Source organism: Ornithodoros turicata, chromosome 4, assembly GCF_037126465.1.
Source record: "Ornithodoros turicata isolate Travis chromosome 4, ASM3712646v1, whole genome shotgun sequence".
Lineage (NCBI taxonomy): Eukaryota > Metazoa > Arthropoda > Arachnida > Ixodida > Argasidae > Ornithodoros > Ornithodoros turicata.
This window is the reverse complement of record NC_088204.1, coordinates 78,435,038-78,460,731: the sequence shown is the minus strand read 5'-3', so window position 1 is coordinate 78,460,731 and position 25,694 is coordinate 78,435,038. Positions and strand designations below refer to the sequence as shown.

Sequence of the window (25,694 nt, the reverse complement as noted above, 5' to 3'; positions counted from 1 at the left end):
GAGGCTACACTCTTAAAAATGAACTTCACCGCATAGCACGCTCCTAGCCAACCATAATCTCGAATGATATCGTTACCTGCCCTGATTTGTTGAAAACGGTAGGCGTACGCCTTTTTGTGACAATTATGAACAGCATAAGTGTCACAAAAAAGGCGTACGCCTCCCGTTTTCAACAAATCAGGGCAGATAACGATATCATTCGAGATTATGGTTGGCTATAGGAGCGTGCTATGCGGTGAAGTTCATTTTTAAGAGTGTATATTGGTTAGTGCGCAATAAAGTTTGCAACCGAATTCAGCTTGGTAATGTGCATTGCGTTTGAAACATGTATTAAACGTGAACGGAGTAGCACATCGTTGTACATTGCTTCAAATCATTTGACATCCTTCTGCCTCTCTTTCTATTATAATCGGAGGTAACGTCAACCTCAATGCAGTTGCAGCGCACAGTAGATACCTTTTTGAGACACGCATGTATAGCTCTCATACCTTCTTCAACTATCTCTTAAATTGTTTCCAGAGTAACTCCGAGCAACTAAGTCCTCGACATGACATAGTAGCGTCAAACTTTCCACTGTGATTTTAGCAACAACAGAGTGAAATATCACAAAAAGCAAACTTTTCTCATAAAACTCCTCGCGGCATCCATTACACACGGTTGTCTACGATTCCGTCTGACTCGGCAATGAACTTCACCGCATAGCACGCTCCTAGCCAACCATAATATCGAATGATATCGTTATCTCCCCTGATTTGTTGAAAACAGGGGGAGTATGCCTTTCTTGTGACACATATACGGTTCATAATTGTCACAAAAAAGGCGTACGCCTCCCGTTTTCAACAAATCCGAGCAGATGACGGTGTCATTCGAGATTATGGTTGGCTAGGAGCATGCTATGCAGTGAAGTTCATTTCTAAGAAGTCGGCCCAGGACGCACATTCCCCCAGGGCGTCAGTCGTGACGTTGCCCACATACGTGAGGCCGACAACGGCAAGCCCTATCACCACCACCACCACCACCACCATCATTTCTAAGAGTGTAGGAAGGTAGTATAATGCGCAATAAGAGACTCGCCGCATATCGGCAGAATATAGCCTTCTGGTTCATTTTTCTTCCGTCGCGAAGCACACTAATCATTCAAATAAAGCTTTGTTCTCCGCAGCTGACAGCAGCCACTGCGACTTCGAAGGTGGTCACTGCCCAGAATGGACCTATGGCAACTGCAACGCACAGAGTTGCTTCCGAGCAACTCAAGCCGCCAAAGTGGAGCGTGGTCCGGCAAGAGACCACACGATGACCAAAGGTAGCGTACCAATACTTTTTTTTTCTGTCGTGTATTGGTTATGGCTAATATCACTTATCAATCTGGAGCTGTTGCGGTGAAACACCTCATCTTATTGTTATTCATATAGTAGTAGTACACTCTTAAAAATGAACTTCACCACATAGCACGTTCCTAACCAACCACCATCCCGAATGACAACGTTCTCGCCCTAGATTTGTTGAAAACGGGAGGAGGAGCCTATTTTGTGCCATTATGCACGGCACAAAATAGGCTCCTCCTCTCGTTTTCAACAAATCAGGGGCGAGAACGTTGTCATTCGGGATGGTGGTTGGCTAGGAGCGTGCTATGTGGTGAAGTTCATTTTTAAGAGTGTAGTTGTTGTTGACACACGAATCCGCTAATGAGCAACAAAATCCGCCACGGTAGACCTTTTCTTTTTCTTTTTTTTTCTTAATAAATATATCCCCCCCCCCCCCCGTCACGGTTGGTCGAATTCCGAATCCACCACCGAAGGACAATCGCTCTACGGCTACCACCTTGGCGAAGTTGGCCAACGCTCACTGGTGCCTTCCCTCGCAAAGATGCGGAAGTGACGGCAGTACCTTGTCGGACTTCCGGTCAAATTCGACCGGGATACGTGGACAATGTGGATGTGGATAATCCGTCCCTCGTCAACCAATTAAACTACCCGGCGGGGAGCAAAAATTACAAAATGTGTTCCAGGTGAACCGGAGGAGGAGACCTCTACCCGAGACACGTCATTATGACGTTGGTTGACAGACTGAAACCGAAACAAATCGGAAGGGAAGGGTTGGGTTCCATGAAGGGGTCGTGTTCGCTGTCCCATATTCAAAGAAAAGTAGGTCCGACGGTCGCGTCCCTTTCAGGGACCATCGTATAATCCCCTCAAGACCATGGTTTTCGGGCGCGACCTTGTTCGCCCCTAGCTTCGAGCGTAGTTCAACTCTACCAAACTGGTGGCGCTGACGAACACTGTGACGTCATTTGTTTACAAACAGGAAGAGGTCTATTCGCCTATAGTGTTTTGCCTGCATTGTCCTTCGGCAGCTTAGTGACATTTAGCAATTAGCAAAAGACAAAAGAGACAGCAGAAGCCACATATTTAAACAACTTCATCACAAAGTCGTACGTTAAGAGGATGGGCCAGCTTAGCATAATTATAAGGTACAAGAGGGAGCATGTCGCAAAGCATCTACAGCTCTCGGAAAATCACAATCTCTCTGGAAATTTTCGTCAATGCTTAACGCCTAGCTTTCTGGACACATGCAACCCTCTGTTGAGTACTACCAATTGCTGAAGAGTACCAATTCAAGGCTAATTGCTACCACCTTGTCTAGATGACGGCTGGTACGCGTACGCCTTCTACAACGGTACCGCAGAAGCAACGATGGAACGGTCAGTGACAGGACCGTTCACGCTAACACTGTGGCACCAGTTGAGTGGTGTAGAAGACCCTATGCTGTATATCTTGGTGGGTGACGCTTTTCGGTCGGGGAGCGTCGTCTACAGGGTAACCAGACCACGGAGGATTGGATGGCAGAAGATCTACTACCGCGAAGAAGGCAGTGGGACGTTCCAGGTGAGTACAATACATACAATTTCGTTTTGATGACGTGTCTCGCGAAGAGGTAGTAGCTTATTAGTTTAGTGACGAGTGCAAACTTACATGACGAATGCATCGTGCACATAACACAGCAAGCTTTGAAGAAGCGTAAGATGTTCAGTCGCAGGAGAAAAATCCGTGGTTCCCCCCGTATTATTTATTGGGTAGTACAAGCTCATGGAGGTAAGAAACTATAGGAGAGGGCTATAAACAAGGAGGGCCGTGGAACTCCTCTGGCGGTCGCTCCTGGCAATGCTACGCCCATCTAGTTGACCGGTCACGTGATCCCTACTTATTTCGGTTGTGGCGGTCTGCGCGGAGGCTTCGAAGTTTAGCAAACCTCATCTTCAGCAAATCTCTGACCTACAATTAAGGAACCCGTTTGCAAACAACTTTGAAAGGTATGGGGTATTTCAACATTTGCCGCGTAATAAATCGTAGCGAAAGTTTAGCAGAACAGAAGACAAGCGAGGCAATGTCACGATGACGTAAGTACGTCTTCTAGAAATTCGGCGAACCATTGCTTCTACACTGAGATTAACTATTTTGTGTTTTAACGAGTATGATAGCTTCTAGCTCGAATTAAGGGGTTATGAAAGCGGAAAGCAAGTTATTCGGCCATTGCCCATCTCCGTATTCAGGTAAGATACGCCACGGGCACGGAGGACGCCATGTTTGATGGCGTGTTGCCGTTACGTGTATGGGTCACGTGTGCGAGCAACTAACCACAATGCCATGCGTCGGTCAGCACGCCCGCTTGCATTGGGAGAGGCGCTTAGGGCATCTCCTTAGTTTCTTTCCTCAAAGTACAAACTGGTGAACACGGTTGCCAGATATTCAACTAAAACTCACCCAGACGAGAGCTGAGGTGACCCTCACAAGTTTATATTTCTCTTCCCCCCACCCCCACCCCCACCGCCACCCTTGCCAGAACACCACAGGCTGTAAGACCTTATGATGCGAGGGTAGACTTATTTAAATATTCGTACTGGATATACTATAGCAATGGGAGTGGGACCTTCAAGGTTTGAGTACTGTTCAGTACTACTGAGTACTAACACAATGCTAAGGTTGCTGCGCAGTGTAGTCCTTTGAATGAGATATTCTGCCTTGTCATATCTGTTTTGTTTTTTTACTGTTGTGACGGGACTGGGGCCCGGCGTGGGAAGAGGATAACGAAGGATGGGCGGAGAGGAAGGAAGACAAGGAAGCCGAAGATGGTGGTATAATAGTGGTTATTATTGTGCGAGGCACTAACGGCTGAGATGGTCAAGATAAAACCTCGGGTAAAGTTCAGAACGTGCCAACTATGATCATGGCCGGGTTGTGACCTTCCCTGGAACGGTCCCACTAGGGACCAACAGCATTGAAGGTAAATGTAATAAAATAAGGTACACGAGTCCATGAAAGCCGATTGAGCTCGCACCGCGAAGCAGCTGTAGCTATGAACGAGACGCCAAGAAATATACCAATAGAAAGAGTCGAGAGGGCACGCTTCAAAATTCTTCCAGGTTAGGAAAAATCATTCCAGGAGCAGTACTGCAAGCAATACTGCTCCGCGGCCGCGCGACCGTACTCCAAGAGAGCTGTACGGAAGGGTTCATTGAAGAACACTTTAAGGGTGAAAGATGCGCGGAAGTGTGTGTCCCAGTGGGCAGATGGTCGTGACCCCACGCTAGGACGGTGCCGGTAGAACTGGCTGGCAGGCGCAGTGGCGCGCGCCAGCGGAGGCACGTCTTCAACGTCGTCCACGGGCCACCACATCACTCCCGCCGCCCTCAGACGCGGAGCGGTTCTTGCGGCTGAAGTCCGCGTCGGTACCAGGACGGGAAGAATGACAACGGTGTTCAGTCGCCATGCAAAATATTTCCGCTCTGCTGTGTATTATAGCTGCGGAATCGAATTTACAACAACAGCCGCCGCCGGCCGACACGAACCTCACGGCGTGTCGTGCAAAATGGTCCCGAGCCTTTTTTTCTGCGTTTCTGTCTCCTCAACTCACGCGCCGCTCACATAGAAGCTTGAGCTGTGCCTACGTCACGAGTCACGTGCCGGGGACCATGTTACGTCACGACGTTCCCTCGTTCTGCGATGCGCTCTTTTCACGAGCGGAGGATTTTCTAATTCGTTCTGATTCGTTCTTTCGCGGAGCTCCTTTGATTTGTTGCAGATCACTCCGCAGCGAAAAATAAACCAAAATTTTGGGTGTCACCTGTCGCCTAAGGGCTCCTTTCCTCAGTGCTCAGGAGTTCCTTTTCGAATTTTGCGTGAATTTTTATTGTTTCTTATTACGTGTTAGCGCCGCGAAGCAACTGTGGCTACGAGCGGCGTACATATGTGGACACATGGAGAGAAGACAGCAAGGATTGTGGGATGGGGGAGGGGTTAGTATGCGTCCTGGGCCGACTTCAGGGGGAACTGTGCCGACATTCGTCTGGAAAGTCTTCGGAAAACTCGGGGAAACCCCTCGGAAATCACAGTCGGTGTTGGGATTCGAACCCACCACCTCCCAGTGTTCAGCGCGACATCGCTTACCAGCAACCGAGCCTGTCCTAGGGACTTCTACAGTCCTGTCCAACCTGTAAGGACGGCATCTGAGGTGCTGAAAGGGAGCTTATTCGTAGTATTCATTTAGCTATGAAAGTAACCTGTGTCGAACGTAAGTATACGACCAAAGAAGTATATATATATACAACGTTTTATACGTTTGTCTTCTGGCGATTCAAATATAGGGAGAAAAAGAAGAATCCACCATCCCGTTCTGATTGGTTGAACATATCGATAGTGTGCTTTCCCCCTTTCATTCCAGATTTCACTTCGAGCCACAACTTCGAGACAGGCAGAGGGCACAATAATCGCCATCGACGACATCACCGTCATCAATCGATTGGATCCACAAGGTGCGTCTTGAACTGTGACGACGCAGGATTGCAGTGTCCTAAATGAAGTTTGTCTGTCGGTCTGTCGGTCGGTCTGTGGGCGCGCGCGCCACCTGGAGCAAGTCATTCCTGCAGTGACGTCATAGGCACGTCATTAAACTCTACATTACGTGATGACGCTGCACAGATCGCGTGCCGTTCTATGAACTTTTTTTTAACACGAAAAGAAAGCAGAAAGGGTTGCTTTACTGTCGCCACCTAGAAGGAAAATGAAGCAACACTCAAAATATCAAAATAGAGGTAAACAACACCTGTTCCTGATGAGCTTCAGATATAATAATGGTGTCTGCCTTCTTTGCTTCAAAGCTGCGTTTCCAGAGAACTGCAGTGGAGTTGCAATTAGCTGTTTCTTGTCTCCATTCCACATATGAAATCAATCAATAAATAATGTATATCTTTCGTCAGCCGCTTCTTTCGCGATTCCAAGGCGCGGCGCACGCTACCTGATTTTATTTTAACTGATTATTGAAATGATTTTTATTGAACGTATTGTGTTTTCCAAATTGCCTAAAATGTTATCACGTCTAAATCCGCCCACCCTGACATGATAGTTAGCACTTTAACAATACCTATTACCGAAGTCAAATATTGAACCATTAAGAATCACCAATGAAAACGAGACAAGTAAAAAACAAAAGACAAATAATGAATCTATGTTGAGTTAATTCGACGCCAATACTGTCGTTCTTCCCAGTTCCTTCCACACTACAGTGCACTTTCGACTATGGAAACACCTGTGGATTCAAGCAGTTTGGTTTTCGCCTCATCAATGGTATCCGCAACAACGTGTACGGCCAGAGCGATCACACTACTGGCACGCATAGAGGTAGGACATGCCCTCTATCTCAACGTTGAGTTGTCGATAATTTTTCTGCGAGAGCTGTAGTCCCAAGCAGCACAATGCACTGAATGTCGAGTGCAATAGGAGTGGACGGGTAGGTGGAAGGCCTTGAACGGACTTGCGAAGCTAAAGAACATTGATGAGACATATACCGTCTACCCCTATTGCACCCGACTTTCAGTACATTGTGCTGCTTGTGGTTGATCGGAAGAACTCGGATCGGAAACGACACCGTACTACTATCACACTACTATCACACGCCGTATCACACTACTGGCACGCATAGAGGTAGGACATGCCCTCTATCTCAACGTTGAGTTGTTGATAATTTTTCTGCGAGAGCTGTAGTCCCAAGCAGCACAATGCACTGAATGTCGAGTGCAATAGGAGTGGACGGGTAGGTGGAAGGCCTTGAACGGACTTGCGAAGCTAAAGAACATTGATGAGACATATACCGTCTACCCCTATTGCACCCGACTTTCAGTACATTGTGCTGCTTGTGGTTGATCGGAAGAACTCGGATCGGAAACGACACCGTACTACTATCACACTACTATCACACGCCGTATCACACTACTGGCACGCATAGAGGTAGGACATGCCCTCTATCTCAACGTTGAGTTGTTGATAATTTTTCTGCGAGAGCTGTAGTCCCAAGCAGCACAATGCACTGAATGTCGAGTGCAATAGGAGTGGACGGGTAGGTGGAAGGCCTTGAACGGACTTGCGAAGCTAAAGAACATTGATGAGACATATACCGTCTACCCCTATTGCACCCGACTTTCAGTACATTGTGCTGCTTGTGGTTGATCGGAAGAACTCGGATCGGAAACGACACCGTACTACTATCACACTACTATCACACGCCGTATCACACTACTGGCACGCATAGAGGTAGGACATGCCCTCTATCTCAACGTTGAGTTGTTGATAATTTTTCTGCGAGAGCTGTAGTCCCAAGCAGCACAATGCACTGAATGTCGAGTGCAATAGGAGTGGACGGGTAGGTGGAAGGCCTTGAACGGACTTGCGAAGCTAAAGAACATTGATGAGACATATACCGTCTACCCCTATTGCACCCGACTTTCAGTACATTGTGCTGCTTGTGGTTGATCGGAAGAACTCGGATCGGAAACGACACCGTACTACTATCACACTACTATCACACGCCGTATCACACTACTGGCACGCATAGAGGTAGGACATGCCCTCTATCTCAACGTTGAGTTGTTGATAATTTTTCTGCGAGAGCTGTAGTCCCAAGCAGCACAATGCACTGAATGTCGAGTGCAATAGGAGTGGACGGGTAGGTGGAAGGCCTTGAACGGACTTGCGAAGCTAAAGAACATTGATGAGACATATACCGTCTACCCCTATTGCACCCGACTTTCAGTACATTGTGCTGCTTGTGGTTGATCGGAAGAACTCGGATCGGAAACGACACCGTACTACTATCACACTACTATCACACGCCGTATCACACTACTGGCACGCATAGAGGTAGGACATGCCCTCTATCTCAACGTTGAGTTGTTGATAATTTTTCTGCGAGAGCTGTAGTCCCAAGCAGCACAATGCACTGAATGTCGAGTGCAATAGGAGTGGACGGGTAGGTGGAAGGCCTTGAACGGACTTGCGAAGCTAAAGAACATTGATGAGACATATACCGTCTACCCCTATTGCACCCGACTTTCAGTACATTGTGCTGCTTGTGGTTGATCGGAAGAACTCGGATCGGAAACGACACCGTACTACTATCACACTACTATCACACGCCGTATCACACTACTGGCACGCATAGAGGTAGGACATGCCCTCTATCTCAACGTTGAGTTGTTGATAATTTTTCTGCGAGAGCTGTAGTCCCAAGCAGCACAATGCACTGAAAGTCGAGTGCAATAGGAGTGGACGGGTTGGTGGAAGGCCTTGAACATGCGAAGCTAAAGAACATTGATGAGACACATACTGTCTACCCCTATTGCACCCGACTTTCAGTACATTGTGCTGCTTGTGGTTGATCGGAAGAACTCGGATCGGAAACGACGCCGTAAAGGAAGATGTCCAATCAAAGATCAGCTACGTGATGAAAGCCGCTTCAGATGGATAAGGCGATTGGCGTATGTTTTCGGAACCGTTATCGTGAACACCTACCGATCTCAAAATAGACCCGGCTTGTTTTCTCGTTACCACGCGTGATAAGCGAGTGCAACGGAGACAGGACAACACGAGACAGAAGAAGCATAAATCAAAAGATACGATCAGGAAGGACGCGTTGTTGAACAACAATGTATCAGCAGCGGGTCCATTGCTATCACTGAAAAGGAACGGTGTCGGCGCGCTGCGGAGGAACGATGAACTACCATAGCGTGGATAGCGTCCTCGCGTCGTCATTGGAGAACCGAACAGTACCGTACCATCGCGGCACAAGCGATCTTCCGCTGAATATACACCGTTTTCCCGTGGACGTCGCCATATTTGAACCGCAGTGCTGTCTAGCTGGGAAAGCACGTTGAAGGCTGTTTACCGCACATGCCAGAGAGAAGGAAAACACACAGGACGTACGCTTCCTCCGTGGTATCGCTTTCCTCCTCGCTGGAATGTGCTGGGTGCGAAAGCGCGGGGGGGGGGGGGGGGGGGGCGCAAGGCTAGCTCGAAAACGGTGTATACACAAGAACTACGGAAAAGAACCATCAACTCCGGGCATCTTCGCTGCGAGATCGACCGATAGGGGCAGACAACGTCGCCCTTTCTAGTGTGGATAACACGCCTAGCTGTTGATGTTCAGAGTTGATGTTTTTTTTGGGGGGGGTTCTTTTTTTTTTCTCGTAATATTCACCGGAAGATCACCAGTCCTCTTTGAAAGTACAAGATGCGCGCGGTCTGTATAAGTGGGCGTTGGAATAGACCTCTACCAGAGAAACGTCATCATGACGTTGGTAGACAGACTCAAAACCGAAACAGATCGGAAGGGGAGGGCTGGGTTCTACGAACGGGTATTTGTTCTCTGCCTCCTATTGAAAGAAAAGTAGGACCGAAGGTCGCGTCCCATTCAGGGACCATCGTACTCTCGTCGTGGCTTTCGGGCGCGACATTGTTCGCCTGTACCTTCCAGCGTAGTTCGACTCTACCAAATTGGTGGCGCTGTCGAAAACTATGACGTCATTGGTTTACAAACAGGGAGAGGTCTATTAAAACGCCAGTTGCAAGGGAGTGCGTCTTCCGTGTCGTGTTTTCCTGTCCCCGTTTCACTCGCTTATCATGCATACCTTCCTATCTACCCCGACGCCCTGACCCGTCCCCGATCGCGCTAACACGGGACCCACATCGCGGCCAATCGTGATCAGGCTGCGATCATGATAACCCTTCCGCACGGACAAAGTGTGCCTCCGCGACCTACACTCTTAAAAATGAACTTCACCTCATAGCACGCTGCTAACCAACCATAATTACAAATGATATCGTTATCTGCCCTGGTTCGTTGAAAACGGGAGGCGTACGCCTTTTTTGTGACAATTATGAACCGCATAAGTGTCACAAAAAGGCGTACGCCTCCCGTTTTTAACAAATCCGGGCAGATAACGATATCATTCGAGATAGTGGTTGGCTAGGAGCGTGCTATGAGGTGAAGTTCATTTTTAAGAGTGTACACTAACATAGCGGACATTCGTCCTCCGTTCGTGAACGTGATTGCATACAAGAAGGTGAAGGAGGATTTTGTGCAGGCACTTCCTGTCTTCCTCACCCTTGCCGGTTGACGTCAGACGAAAACCTCGATCCTGAATGTCAAGTGCGGACGACATGGGTACAGGGGCGGATCTAGGATTTTGTGGACAAGTGTCACGTGCATGCTGGGATTGGTCCACTGAACCCTATGTTCAGGTCCGGAATTGAGGGCGGTCCGGGCCCCTGAACCCCACCCCCTAGGTCCGCGCCTGCATGGGTACGTCGTTCAGGAATGAGGAGCACGGGTAGTGATTGTGTGTGGCAGTGCAGACGGGGTATATAAGACCTGAGGCAAAACTATACTTTCCGAAATCACATCGACACCTTGCCTTAAAGTGCAACTAAACTACTATATAATTTTATTTATTTATTTTACTTCCTAACATAAATCAACGTTGCTGCAAAATCAAAATGCCGCCAATAAAACATTACGGCGCTGCCACAAATTTTCCAAACAACCCGAAAAACTTCGTATATTCGGAATCTCCAGTAGTATATATAGGTGACGCCAGGGAGAGCTCCGGCGTCTGTGACCTCACCCTTGACGTCAACTAGTGACGTCAACGAGAGCTCTGGCGTCCGTGGCCCTAGCAAGATGCCGCGCAACACCCGGTCTCCTATCACTGCCCCACGTTGAAAGACTACAAGCAGCTGTGGTGAGGAGAAATGTTGCCAGGCGCGTGGCAGATTGCATATCATTGCGCATCATGACGTCATGATACTTCCATGCCTAAATTGTGAAAAAAAATAAAAAGAATATTTCTGGAGAAAACAGTTTCAGTCGCGTGGTTTGTAAGGGCATAAATTGGGCGGGATTCTGAAGGCCATTAATGTAATTAGTGTCATTAAGTCATTAGTGTCCCTTTAAACCCTCGATTAAACGGTCCAGGAAGGTCACAGCCGCAGCTGTACTAAATTAAAGAGTGTTTCGAAAAAATGAAGTGAGGACGTAGCAGGTATAGGAAAGGATTATGTGCTCTCATGTTTTAATGCGCTGCTGTGCACCTGACGTTCGACATGTTCCTGTGACATGTTCGACTGTGACTTTCGTATCTTTCATAACCGTATTCACACTTTCCGTTCCTCGGTATGAGCAGTAGAACCTTCTGTTAATTTCTTTTTTCTTTTTCTTCTTTCTTTCTTCGGTGCAGGTGGCTTTGTCCTGCAGACCCAATATTATTCCAAAGACGTCTTCCTCCTTTCCCCACTGCAGCGTGGTTCCGTATCACTTCAGTGTCTCTCTTTCTTCTACTACATACACAGCGGGTCCTTTTCACCTGACAGTATGCTCAACGTAGTCATCGCTCCACAGTCTCCAGGTAACAACCACTCGCACAGAAGTCGGAAGAAAGCACCAAGTCAAAGATGGCGTCTTTGGCACCCTCGCTAGGGGCGGCAAGGATAGAAAAGAAGAAACAAATTAAGCTTTCAACCAGTGATGGCCAGTAGTTAACTACATGTAGTTAAACTACTAGTTAAACTACCAGACTGTAGTTAAAAAGTAGTTATCAACTACTTGCAGAAATGTAGTGGCAACTACTAGTTAAACTACTATTTTAAGTAGTTAACTACAGTAGTTAGGTTACTGAAGGCGCGAACTACTTCCGATTTGGCCGCAAGCTTTACGGCACGATTGTGCTTCCGACTTTTACCTTGAGCTACTTGTTTGATGAGAACGGTGTCGTGCATGTGTACTAAATCTTCACTTTTAATGCTTGTCCAGCAGTGTTGCGGATTTAACGAGTCAAATCGGATTTAAATCAAATCCATGTTTTTCGGAACACCGCAAATCAAATCCAAATCAGGTGTGGATTTAAACTTGAGGCGACAAATGTCATTTTAAATTCGGATTTGTTTTTGGTGTGCTAAATCAAATCCGGTTTTAAATCAGGATTCATCAAATCCGTCAACGAATCCGGGGGCTAAAGTTCCCGAAATAACTGTAGCATGCAGCTGACCATGTCTACAAGGTACAGTTACTGAATGCATTCACTGGATAATACCCGTGACATGGTATAAACACATATAAATCTCACCTGCAGCGAAGAGTATGAACAGCCAACATAGCGATGCGAAGGTTGACACTGACATTTTATTTATTTTCACGTGGATATCGGAGTAACATATTTGTCAAATACGCTTACTCGGCACATAAGATAAAGCCAACTGCCGGGAATTATGTTGTGTTAAATGTGACGGCTGCGTGCTGCACACCGCAGTTGTGTTATAACAAACTCAGTAGTGCATCCGCCCAACACGCGTAAGCAGTCTTATTCTCTCAAGTTCTTGTTTAGAAAGACCAGCTGCTCCAATGTAGCTTGGTGCAGCCTGTTCCTTTTCGCGGTCTTGATCAGGCTGGCTGCAGAGAGCACTCTTACGACTGCTCCAGAACTTGCAGGTACTGCAAATACATGTTTCGCTACTTCCGAAAGCAGCGGGTAGCGGGCCACTGCGGACATCCAATAGCAGAGAGGGGAAACAACATCATCCTTTACTGTACACTCGCTTAAATAGAGGATTTCGTCGTTCGTTTTTGAGGTAAGAGTTCTGCGGTGGCACCGAGTTGACCATAAGCAAGCCTCTATGAAAAAGGGCAACCAACATTCACATTCCTGTTCCTGGACACAATGACCTCATACGACTGGTTCTCACGTGGACATTTCGGGACTTATTTTAGCAATCTCTGGGACACCAGAACGCGACATCAGTCGAAGTTCAGAGCCAATAAAACAGGCAAAATACGTGTATGGTAGTCCTTTTCTCGAACGTACATTGTTTGAGCTCAGTGGACCAGTGGTGCGCTTTCTCCAATGCGTTCCATTTCTGAGAAATTATAGAAAGCTGTGATACCGTTGTGAATTAGACATCGAACTGCCCATGTGATTATATGTGAGAGTATTGCATGACGTACCCTTAGTGCTCGGAAGGGAAGATGGCTACATGCCTTAGAGGTGGTCTGTCTGACAGACAAACCACCTCTTAAACTTGAAGCAGTCTACAAACAGTATCCGTAGACTGCTTCACGCAATCAAAAAAATCGTGGCATTTCTTTTTAAACGAAACACAACTTTTAGCGGGACATTGGGAACCGAGATGGCGGGATGCAAGGCAAGCCATCTCAAATCCAAACACTTTTTAGACCTTCTCCTCATTAAGAGTTGCATTGCATCATGTGTAAACATATGTGAAATGCAATTCAGTCAAATCTCTTGTAAAAACATAATTACAGAGACGGCCTCAGATACGACTGACATCTGCCCGCCCGTCAACGTCAAATTTCGTAACAGTCAAAATCCAACCATTTCCCTTCAGAAGCTTGACCAAATACACATCCAATTCCGTCGAAAAAAAAAAAAACGTGATTCAATCCAAATCCAAATCATTTGCCAAAATTGTGATTCAATCCAAATCCAAATCATCTGTCAAAAATGTGATTCAATCCAAATCCAAATCGTCGTCATATTTTCCCCGTAAACCAAATCCCAAATCAAATCCACGAGCCCTTTGATGGATTTAAATCAAATCCCCGGACTTAAATCCGCAACACCGTTGTCCAGTGAAGCCTCATTTGCTGTGAAATAATTATGCAATTCAGTTTATCGCGGAAGCACAGAAAGAATCCAGCCGCAAGCTTTGTATTTCACGGTCGTAGCAGTGGCTTGAGCCAAAGTTTATCATTGCTTGTGATTTATATTTAGGAGTCCAAGAACACTACAAGGAATTGGTGTTGATGGACAACGTTAAGTAGTTATAGGTGTAGTTAAACTACATTGGAGTAGTTAAAGAAGTAGTTTTAACTACTCCCCTGAAAAGTAGTTGAACTACTAGTTAAACTACTCCATCACGAAGTAGTTAGTAGTTATAGTTAAACTACTGTAGAAGTAGTTAGCGGCCATCACTGCTTTCAACACATAATACAGGCATGGCTGAACGGGTAATCGCGCCGCGACATTACCGCAATGAAGAAAAGGTAATAATAATAATAAGTAAGGTTTACAAATAAAATACGGAGTACGTATTCCATTCTTATACTATTAATATTGTATTTATCTATTATAGTTTGCACAAAGGAAAACATGAAATGCTTAGTTAGGAAATATACATCAACCCTCCATTTATGAATCGGAAGTTGACTGTATCGTTATCACTGTATATACCGGAATGTAACTTTACTGACGATTTACGAATAGTGAAACAAGACAAAGCTCTGAAACCCAAAACAGCCAACCTTGCCTCAATAATAACGACAGCTTTATTATGAGATGACGAATTGGGAGTTTCATCGCCAGGGGGCGATACTCTACCACACTGCTGGTGGTGATGTGGGGAATGAGATAATGAGCCCCTTCGATAAGAAATTTTGATTGAGAATGTGACAGAAAGGGCACCAAAGAAACACATCGCATGCTACGAGGATACGGAACAAGAACATGAAAAAGAAATCAGGCTAGAAAGAAAGAAAACAAGAATGAAACCAGAGACAGAGAGAGAAAAAAAGAGAACAGACACTTTTGTTCTTCACAGACAAGTTGTCACCTGTCTTAATGCACAGGTCATTAATGGAAAAGGGCTACGAGTCCCTCAACATCGGGTGGAGGAAACGCCGGCCATCTTGTTTCTTAATAATAATAATAATAATAATGATAATGATGATGATGATGATGCTCATGATAACTAAGAAACAAGATGCAGTTTTCACCACCCATTGTTGTGAATCTCGTAGTCGTTTTTCCGTTAATAACCAGTACATAAGATGAGGGACAACATTTTTTAAGGTGTCTGCTTTCCTTTCTTTTTTTTTTTTACAAACATTCTATCTACATCCTGGCTTTTTTGGTACCTCGCGCATTCTTCAACCTACACTGTTGTTCTGAATGTGCCATTATTTTCGTGAACGTCGCGAATATCTTTGCGCAACTAATACCATGCCTTGTTGCTCTTGCAACCCGTTCAGCAAGCTACAGGAACGCCAGCGGCTACGTAACGGTCTGGTCAACTTCGGGGACGCATCTCATGCACGACGACTGGATACCAGCCCAGGTGTCCTTTGTATCCCGTTCTGATTTTGCGGTAAGTTCTATGTGGGTGACCACTACGAGATCCTCGAAATGATCGGCGTTTTATAGACGTCCGTATACGAATGTCTTCATATGTTGACGCTGTACTGTTCCTTCGTGGCTTTCTAGGTCCAGTTTCATTATAGCAAGGACCCGTTGCGCAAACCTTTCTTCGCTTTGGACGACATCGCTTTAACCAGTTGTCCTGAAAGAAAAGTGCAAGGTACGTTTCCATAAACCAGCGGCATGGCCGAGTGGGCTAAGGCGTCCGCTCGTTGGTGGTAACCAAGGTCGTGCTGTAGACTGGAAGGTGGTGGGTTCGAATCCTACCGCCGGCTGTGCTGTCTGAGGTTTTCCCTGGGTTTTCCGAAGACTTTCCAGACGAATGTCGGCACAGTTCCCCCTGAAGTCGGCCCAGGACGCATACTAATCCCCCTGTCCCCCACTCCTTCCTGCTGTCCTCTCTCCGTCTGTCCACATCTGTACGCCGCTCATAGCCACAGTTGCTTCGTGGCGCTAACACGCAATCAAAAAAAAAAAAAACGTTTCCATAAAATATTGCCGAGTACGTGTTTTCACGATGCTACCAAAAACTTGAGGTACAACTCCCCTCGTCGTAGACCTGTTTGTTGCTCGTGTCCATGTGCGAGCTGGCCTTCGAGAAGCTTTCCACAAGAGATTCGCGTGCAATGTACCTCTCTGGTACGTTCCGTGCTTCGTCCGGTACTTTGTCAGACGAAACGACCGGCTAGAACTTGTCGTGACGATTTAGCCGCTGAGTGCTGTACAGTTGAGTGTGTGCGGATGAGCCGCAAGTTTAGTTCGCTGAACAGCCACTAGGCTGTGACAAGATTTATTCAAGCATTCAAGCACTTCCAGCTCTTTCTTTTCTGCAACAAAAACTTCATGTTGATGATGATGTTCTTTCTTTTGCCGTGATTATCACCTTCAGAACATACAGTGATCACTGTGACTAAACTGTAATTGTTTGTAAATGTACGGACGACAGTTATGTTTCTATGTAACTTGCCAATTAGCACGAAATAAAGAAATGCTGATGGGTTTCTCACTTTTAGCCGCAGCAGGTGGACGCTACGACTGTGACTTCGAAGAAAGCCTGTGTACATTTGCGACGAGCCGACGTGTTGACACCTACCCGTGGCTATTGGGCTCTGTGGGCAACATGAAGAGCACACTGGCCAGACCCCAAGTGGACCATACTTTGGGCACAAGCAGCGGTGAGGGTCTTACGTAGAAGCGCGATGTTGTTGAGTTACGAGTTACAAGTAACTTGTCACTGGAACTAGTTACCACCTGTGGTGAAAGTAATTGCGAAAGTAACTGTGGTTAAGTTAACCTGTGTGGTGCCATACACAACGTCAGCGTCATTAGGGAGCTGTAGTGCATCGTACGCTGTGGGCTTTGCGTACGTAAGGAATAGCGTTGATAGTTCCACGCAAGTGCAATACATAAAGAGAGCTTCGCGCATTGTGCAGAACCAACACGCTATCCCTTACTCCCTTACTCATACGCAAAGGTGGTAGCGTACGACGCGTTAGAACTCTCTATTGTCATCAGCAGCAACCCTCAAATTTCTGGCGCTCGCTACAATAAACATCTTCTCGGACAACTCCTCTTCAGCATTCGCAGAGTCTGCAGTTCTGGCTTTTTTTTAATGCGTTAGCATTAGAATCCCGGCTACGAAAGAATCCCGGCGTGGTATGTCTGTAGCCACGGCACGGCGCGCATGCACGGTGCGTGGAGAGGGAAAGACGGGAAAACAGGGCGCGTGGAGAGCGTTTATTCTGAACTCCACTTTGTGTTTTTGAGTGACCTCTAAGACACGTGACGCGGTGTTTCGGTAGCATATGCGACCGGCAGTCAGAGGATGGTGATTCGAATCTCACTCCTGGTACCTCTTCTTCAATTACCGTTATTCAGTTCAGTATTAAACTGTAAGGCACCTCACTCTAGTCACCGGTGAAAGGGATAGAGGTATAGGATCCGCTGTGATACTGAACTCATCAACACTCAATTGCAAATTAATTACTCAATGGTACTTTTTCACAACGGCGTATGTGCATGCGCATGACCTTGAGGCACCAGAGAGGGTTACCTCCGTCTTCATTGGGTGGCGCAGTATATGGGGATGGCAGAAGTGGAGACCAATGGGGAGACCGCACGAACGGCGCGAGCTCGTCGGTCCCACTCCGGACATGTTTCTATCTTTTGTGTTACATTTGTTTTGACGCGCTCCAAGTCTAGTTCTCTGGAGGGCCACACTCTAAGAAAAAAAGGAGTAAAACGGGGAGTAATTGCAGCTTCTACTCCCCTAGTGTGCAATTACTCCCCATTTTAGTCCTCTAACCCAACATTTAGTCCCGACATTTACTCCCCAGGACTGCAAATTGTCACTAAACTTCGCGAATGGTCTCCTGAATGCAACAGTCTACGTAAATATGTGCCCTTGGTCAATTTGAACGAAATAAGGCTGTATAACTCAGACCAAGTAGCAATTTTCCAGCCACAGAGAGTAAGAAACAGTTAGCGCATCTTCCTTCGCAAAGTGTGCCCTAGTATGGCGCAATATTTTATATCACTCAATATATCACGATTGACAGTTTGCTTCAAAGTATTTCCATGCATGCGCACCAATTATGTACCTGGGACTCTTACAACAGCGCGTGAAATCCGGTCTTCACTCTGTGACATTCATTTACTCCCGTGCATTTACTCCCGAAAGGGACTATTTTTTGTGGCAATGCAATTACTCCCCAAAAGGAGTAAAAGTACTCCTTTTTTTCTTAGAGTGCACTAGGATGCGACGCGTATGTGAAAAAGGTCCATTACTGAATTCATTAAGAATGTACGAAAGGTTCGCTGATTTTACAGGTGGTTACGTGTACGTGAGCACGAGCGGAAGGCTTCCCAGCGAGACTGCAATTCTCGCGAGTGACGTCATCGCTCTCGACCTAAGAAAGACGCAGTGCGTCGATTTCTGGTACAGCATCTCAGGAAACGACGTTGCTCATTTCAAGGTGATCTTTCCTGAAGTCTTTGCAGGAGTAGCAGTGCCTCCAGACGGGTCCCTTTCCTCGAGACCGCCTCGTCTTATTGTCAGACGGCAAACCTATAAGGCCATTAGCGGAACGGCAGTTACTTCACGTGTTGTCCAACCATCATTTCGAACGAAATCGTTCTCTGCCCTGATTTGTTGAAAACAGGAGGCGGACGCCATTTTTGTAGCTATTATGAACTGCATAATTGTCACAAAAAAGGTGTACGCCTCCCGTTTTCAACAAATCAGGGCAGAGGTCGATGTCGTTCGCAATGATGGTTGGGCAACAGGTGAAGAACCGCAGTTCCGCTAACGGCCTTAGGTTTGCCGTCCGACTGCGGTATTAGGCAATGAGTTGCATATACGCCATCGCATAAATCTGTGATAACGTCTGTCGTAACGTGATAGCGTCTATAATCAGTGTTCAACCCATGACCTACTAGATTATAGCGACAACGTCATTTGCACCCCTCCCCGCTCCTCATAGCGGTTTTTGTATAAGCGTTGCACGTCCCATGGAATATGCTTTCTTGCTAAATTTGTAAAACGCTTATAATCACCATTCAGTCCAGTTTTCATGTGAACTGTTGCCGTCGTCTGCATGGTCGTATGTCCGCTCCTGCAGGTTCAAAATTCAAATTTCCTTTATCCAATCATGGTGGTGATCTCGCGGGCCGATGAGTAGCGCCCCTAGTGGATAGCGCGGACGGGGCCTGCACAGCAGTTGCCCATGATCACAGGGTCGCTACAATCTAGCAGGTCGTGGTTCAACCCAAGAACGGCATCTACGGCGCAGAAGTAGAACTGCATCGTACATTCTTTTCGTACGCCATACATCTTTTCTATCATACATTCTAACCTCTCTCAACAGGAAATATGAACCAATGGAATTCTACGCACAATACTTCAAATACTGTGTTCGCTTCTGCTGGCTAAATACAGGGGAAAAAAATACGCACCGGCAAATACCACAGCGTACGCCGCCGTTCAGAATTGGCAAATAAGACATTACCGATCACGAAGGACCGAACCTTCGCCGTTCTGGTGCCGCAGATCGCCTGATTACCGTTATTTTATTAACCAAGGCGTAGGATAGTCACTGAGCAATGACGGAAAAGCATCTTAAACCTACCAAGCTCTCAAAGAGCAAATAGCAAAACATGCACCGCAGATAAAACAGCATACACGCAGGCCAGCTGGTGAACAAGATCCACGACCAGGAATTTGGCCGAGTATCTGAAACACTGTGCAGAGTGAAACAAGCACCTTTTCACGTGAACCAGTTAAAAGGAACGCTTACTCAGGGAAGCAATGGCCATATACGCTTCTCTGGCCATTCTACTAGCCAGCCTTCGGCGAGAATCCATCGAACCTTGAAGTGTCTGGTTGGGCCGCCGTAATCCTGTCGCCCCGTCGATGGTTCCTTTCCCTCTTCTAATACTTGCAACAACAGATTGAGAAGTTACCCGTCAAAGGAAATTCGTTACGAGTTACGTTATCGTGCGAAAAATGTGGCTAAGTTAATAACGAAGTTCTTCTTGAAATGTAACTCGCAGTTAGGGAGTTAATTAAAAGGAAGAACGAGTTACTTCCAAGTTACTTCGGAGACAAAATAGCACTACAACAGGTGCAGCGCAGTTGAGTTCGACCTTGAGTTGCTTACAGAGGAGTGCAACAGGCTTTATGTCCAACAATTCGAACGCTTTGCATCTTACTCCCTGTCGGCGTACAATGGTTCAGCTTCATTTCAATGGCAGCGGTTCTTACTTCCTGCACAGAATCCTGTCATTGATGGAATATCACGTTCTGTGGCGTTCGTTGCCGCTTCACGACATCTCCAGTGGGTGTGGGTGGATGTGTCTGGCATCCCTTTCCTTAGGTGATCTGGGGTAACCGGCCCTCGTGATGAGGGCTACAGTTCCAATTTTTTTCTTTAAATCATCATCATCATCATCACGTTCTGCGGCATAAAATGTCATGAAAGAACCGGAGAGAAAGCAAGAAAATAAGTGTATGTGAGTGGAAAGCGAAATTTATATAATAATAAAATATAATTATTTTATTGCTCCGGAGCAGAACCGGTACCGGACCGTTTATGATAGAACCGGAACGAAAGACGTTTTGGTTCGACACCCTGGTTACCTTACGTCCTGTTATTGTTGTTATTGTTGTGTGCCAGCTCAGGCTTTCGTGGTCATGGATCTTTGAAGGATGACTGAATGTCAGAGCAAAAAGTCCCCAAAGCAGCACAATGTACTGAGAGTCGAGTACGACAGGGGTGGACGACATGTATCTTATGAATGTTCTGTAGTTTCACGAGCCTGTTCAAGGCCGTCCACCTACCCGTCCACCCCTATTGCACTCGACTTTTAGTACACCGTGCTGCTTGAGATCAGTTTAACCAGGAACAATGTCTGTTTCTTCTTCCATTGATCGAGGATTCCTTTGATCGCTTGTTCAAGGTCTTCCGCTTCATGGGTGTGGCTTTAAAGGAGCAGATATGGAACGCTACCTCCGGCGTCAAAGATAAGTGGAGTCAAGGACGTCTCAGAGTACCCTACAGACACAGAGTGAGTTCACGTGTTACGCATGTAAGCGATAAGCCTTAACTACACAATGTTTCTGTTGCTGCCACCATTGACGTAGTTTTGCTGACTAACAGCTCGAGTGTGGGAACCCGCACGCTATGGGATGCCGTGGACGACGCAGTAGGAAACCAGGGGGCGCAGTCAGGGTTCTCTAAGTGCTATCGAAATTAAAGTGTCACTACGGAAGAAACCTCGCTCAAACCATACCAAGTAAAATGTTAGTGGCACCAGGGAACATCACGCGTTTCCGTGAATTTCACAAAGAACCCGCAAAACCTCGGTAGTTTCGGAGTCTCCAAGGAGTAAGTGACATCACCGCGTGCTCTGACGTCTAAATCCTAGCAACAGCCTGCGCGGCTTCCAGGTCTCTGCCCTCTGCCCCACGTTGGAAGATGCTCAGGAGCTGCGGTCCGGACACGGAAATCGACGTTCGATGAGCCACGTTGCAGGACGCGTGGCAGATTGTGTACCCTATGACGTCATACTTCTCAAAACTATAAATTATTTTTATGACACTTCCTCGCCACATAGAGGGGAAACATTTGTTTATGGAATATGATGTGAGACACAGGCTTTGCAATGGCATATAAATTTGTTGAACTCTGAAAACACGAGATTTAGTCCGCAGTGGAGCTTTATACCCTTTGTCGCGCGGGCAGTCTTCAATGAGGGTTCAAGCCAATGACCATTCAACGTGCGCGTAGCGCCCACCTAGCGTGTAACATATCAACCTTTGAAGAAAAGTGATATGACGTGACTACCTACTACTACAACTGCCTGTCAGGGAACGCTGGATCCAATGCTCTTTGAGAAGTGGACATGTTACACAATTGGTGGCGCCACGCGAATGTTCAATGCAGCGCCATTTATAGGGAGAGTTTGGCCATTCTCTCATCTTTTGGCGTCTCATGGGTGGAGCCTGTCTTGACGTCAGAGTCATCGTTGCACCGCCCAAAAAGCCTGGATCCAAGCAGAATCCGCTTATCCTTGCGCCCTATTTTTATGCTGTCCGTCAGCTGGTCCGCACCTTTATGGTCGCGCTGAATGCAATCTGCAATGAATAACCGGCGTATGGCCCACAGCCGCCCGTGGTAAGGTGACTGTGTTGAAAAAAAAAACAAAAGATTTCAAAGACGAAAGGTTTTCGAAGGACGAAGTACGCACGTGTGTTCCCTCCTGGTATTGTAAACAACGATCAGCATCAATATGGTGTCGGCGACTGGCTGACGAGGGGACAACAATAAAGCACGGCGACCGAGGACGTTCAGCCGTGACGTCGCTTGACGCGCTTCAAGTTAGGCTCCTCCTAATGGCCAAACTCTCTATATAGACGTCTCCGGTTCAATGTAAGGTCACTGGATTAGGGAAAGTAACGCCATCCTTCGCCTTTCGCGCCTAGAACTTGGAGCAGCAATGGCGGCCGCAGCGTGTGTTGGCATGCTACGGCCGCCATTGTTGATCCAAGGTCGCGGCGGCAAAGATCAGAGGACGTACTTTCCTCTAGAGTAACCAAATAGGGGTACATAGCATGGCATTCGTTCTCCGCGCCGTAGCCGCCGTTCGGTGTCCGCGATTGACTCGATCGTGCCGTGTGGTTTCTCCTTCCAAGATGGGGCAGATTGGCATCCCATTGCTAGGCGACGCAGCCTCGCCGGGACCAAGATGGCGGTCTCGCTCGCCGGCACGGCCCATTGTCGCTACTCTGCTCTCTATTTAGTGACTCTACTTTCCAGCGACTTTAGTTCAATGGCCATTGGTCTCAATCATCATTGAAGAATGCCCGTGTCACACTTCCATTAAAGTCGAACACCGTTTGCGACGACGGGTGTTTCTTCCAACTATAGCTGTGGGGGTTCTCACGTTTTGCCAAACGTCTTGCGTAGACTTCTCTAGCAACTAAATTTTTTTTTAACGCGTACATTTTTGCTCTTCGATGGTTAGAGTGCAAGGATTAGTACAGTTTGAAAGGGCATAAAAGGAAGTGTAAGTGGGTGGCGACCCGATTCCTTCCCAATTCTTTGTGCAGTTATATTTTGAAGTCAACAGCAAGCCCTTCTCAGACGGATATGTAGCCCTAGATGACGTCAAGGTCTACACGGATGATAACTGCCAACAAATCCCCGGCAATATCGCCGACGAAGGTATGAAGATTTCTATTTTCGTAACAGTGGCGTTTCTACTTAAATATTCATTTGATAGTATTATTCTTATCTACTTTTACGACAGTACCCGAATAGTTCTATTTTTCAACTACATCGCCCTATAACATACCCGGATGTCATATCCCATATGAAGTCCAACGACGTTTTTCGCAGTGGATGACAAGTTAAGCTGTTCGTTCATCAGCCAATCTTTCTGCGCTTGGAAGCCACAAGGAGGTACTTGGTTCTTTGGAAAGGGTCAGCAGGACCTTTTTGGTCAACAGAAGCTCACTCCTCCAGGTGAACTTATCTTGTTTTCGTTGTGCGCCGCATGAATTATCTAGGGTATCTATTATCCAGGGTATTCCCAGAAAAAAAACTACCCGTTTTTGGAACCATAAGAGCCTAAAAAGTAAAGTTATGAAAAGTAACGGCTTTTGTTATCGGGATAAAATACATTACGTCTTATCAGGAATTATTTTACCTATGCGTGATTCCCACTTGATGGCGCCCAACGCGGTGTCAGGGTGTGACTAATGACGCCCAAGGGACATTTTTCGTTGTCTCACAAAAGCGGAGCGGTCTCTGCTATGTACCGAGAGTTGGCGTGGCCCTTCGAGACGATTCCTCTGGCCTTTCAATGAATGCGTGACACCTTGTAGTGGCCCGTAATTCCTCTCATTCTGACGTTTCTGCAGCCCATCGTCTTCTACGTTTGACACTCCTAATGGTTCAAAAGCCGAAATGGTTCAAAATGAAAATACGAAAAAGAAGCACATTAAAAACAGGAAAGGGTAGATTGCACGTCGTCGCATCATTGGTCAAGGGAACGTCAGCCTCGAAAGTTCCCGGCCACGCGGTATCCCACGGAAAGTCCAAACACACACTCCAGAGGCTCGGAACCCGGTCAGAGCTTACTAATTCTATGCTACTCAGAATTGAGAGAGCCTTGGATGACGCTAATTTGCATGCGCTGCCATAAGCCAGAGACCATCGCGTACATCCTCGAGGACTGCTGCAGGTTACGAAGGGAAGCGTCAAAAATTTCTTGCAGACTGCAAGCATGACACCCTGCAGCCGCTGTAGCCTCCAGCGGCTCGCTCTCTGCGCATCGCTCGAGAATCGAGAGAGACGCTTTCTTTCCGCCTTGATGGCCTCTATAATGACTTACTTGGAGTGAAGGACAACCACCGATTATGCTTACTTCTAAACCCAATCTTTTCTTCATGATCGTCCTCAAGCAATACACTCTTAAAGTAGAATGTGTACCTTAACTCTTTTTCCTTGCCACATGTTTCACTCCCTTTTGGAGAGTACACTTACTCTAAAAAAGGAGTCTCCTCAGTTACTTCAGGGAGTGAGGAGACTCTTTAACTCCCTATTGGAGAATAATTGTCTCTACAAAGGGAGGGATATATACAGGGTATTCAAAATTAAGCTTTCACTAGCACTTTATAAATAGGCGAACAAAAGAAAACTGGTGCTTACCGGTAATTAGCCGCACCTGTTTCTTACACAAGTAGGGTCAAGTTATCATCCGGTTTCCTGTCATCGCTGTGTTTGCGTAGCGCTCGTGAAAGCTTAATTTTGAACACCCTGTATGTGGCGAGGGAGTACTCCCCAAAAAGGAGTTTCTGTACACCCCTCTTTTTAAGAGTGTGGTCGTGACGATGTCCACAGCTGTGATGCCAGCGACGACAATCTGCATTCACCACCAACACTACTTCTCACGAACGCCATGAAAAACCTTCAGCATATCAAACCGCTTGGCTCGGCGGTCCCTTAACGCCGAGAGACGTCACATCCGGCGGCATCAAGTGGGAACTGGGCATTATACTGCGTCCTTCAACGAAGGAAGCGAAAACATGTCGACTTCATAAAAAAGTGACCATTTCTGTTTCTAACACTTCAAACTAGGCGACTACATCTTCCTCAACAAGACATCGTTCACATCTGAACCTACACCGATACTGATTTCCGCAAGCATTCCAAAGATGGAACGTCCCATGTGCATCCGCTTCTTCTACCACATGTTTGCTGGGGACTACGCCACATTTCAGCTAACAGCGACGGTGAACCTCCAGGGTGACCCCGAGACAGTCACGTACTTTTGGAGTAAAGACAGTACAGTGGCCGACAGGTGGTACGAGGTCAGAAGGACTGTGATGCTTGATAAGGGCCCGAGCACGGTAAGTTATCTGGTACAGAAAAATAAAAAGAAATATATATATATATTCGACAAAGGTTTGAAAATGATCGGGGTAGACGCAGCATTTCTTCGGAGCATATTGATTGGTTTTAGTAGACCACTCTGTGACTCTGCAACGTCCCGCTATGGCACACGGTACGAAAATACGAAACGATGTCACGGTACGTGACACTGACCCTGTTGACGTTTTAGTACACCGTGAAAGGAGACGGTAGGTTAATTGACGTCG

General features: G+C 46.7%; 2 protein-coding genes across 4 annotated transcripts in view; one reads left to right on the top strand and one right to left on the bottom strand.

The window, feature by feature from the left end:
* Positions 1-25,694, top strand: part of LOC135392010 (MAM and LDL-receptor class A domain-containing protein 1-like) — a 103,447-nt gene that overhangs the window by 278 nt on the left and 77,475 nt on the right. For 2 of the 3 annotated variants that reach the window (XM_064622621.1, XM_064622620.1), the window contains exons 2-14: positions 1,163-1,303; positions 2,644-2,885; positions 5,719-5,809; positions 6,543-6,674; positions 11,564-11,731; positions 15,367-15,482; positions 15,599-15,692; positions 16,546-16,707; positions 18,362-18,507; positions 20,990-21,097; positions 23,142-23,256; positions 23,431-23,556; positions 25,174-25,445. In XM_064622621.1, coding sequence (XP_064478691.1) covers positions 1,163-1,303; positions 2,644-2,885; positions 5,719-5,809; positions 6,543-6,674; positions 11,564-11,731; positions 15,367-15,482; positions 15,599-15,692; positions 16,546-16,707; positions 18,362-18,507; positions 20,990-21,097; positions 23,142-23,256; positions 23,431-23,556; positions 25,174-25,445 — 1,913 coding nt within the window. Of the gene's footprint in view, positions 1-1,162; positions 1,304-2,643; positions 2,886-5,718; positions 5,810-6,542; positions 6,675-8,474; positions 8,493-11,563; positions 11,732-15,366; positions 15,483-15,598; positions 15,693-16,545; positions 16,708-18,361; positions 18,508-20,989; positions 21,098-23,141; positions 23,257-23,430; positions 23,557-25,173; positions 25,446-25,694 lie in introns of those variants that run through there. The other variant, XM_064622622.1, reaches the window with a different exon arrangement.
* The window catches only part of LOC135392011 (sperm-specific sodium:proton exchanger-like), a 102,026-nt gene that overhangs the window by 22,291 nt on the left and 54,041 nt on the right, over positions 1-25,694 (bottom strand). The gene's annotated exons all lie outside the window — the stretch shown is intronic.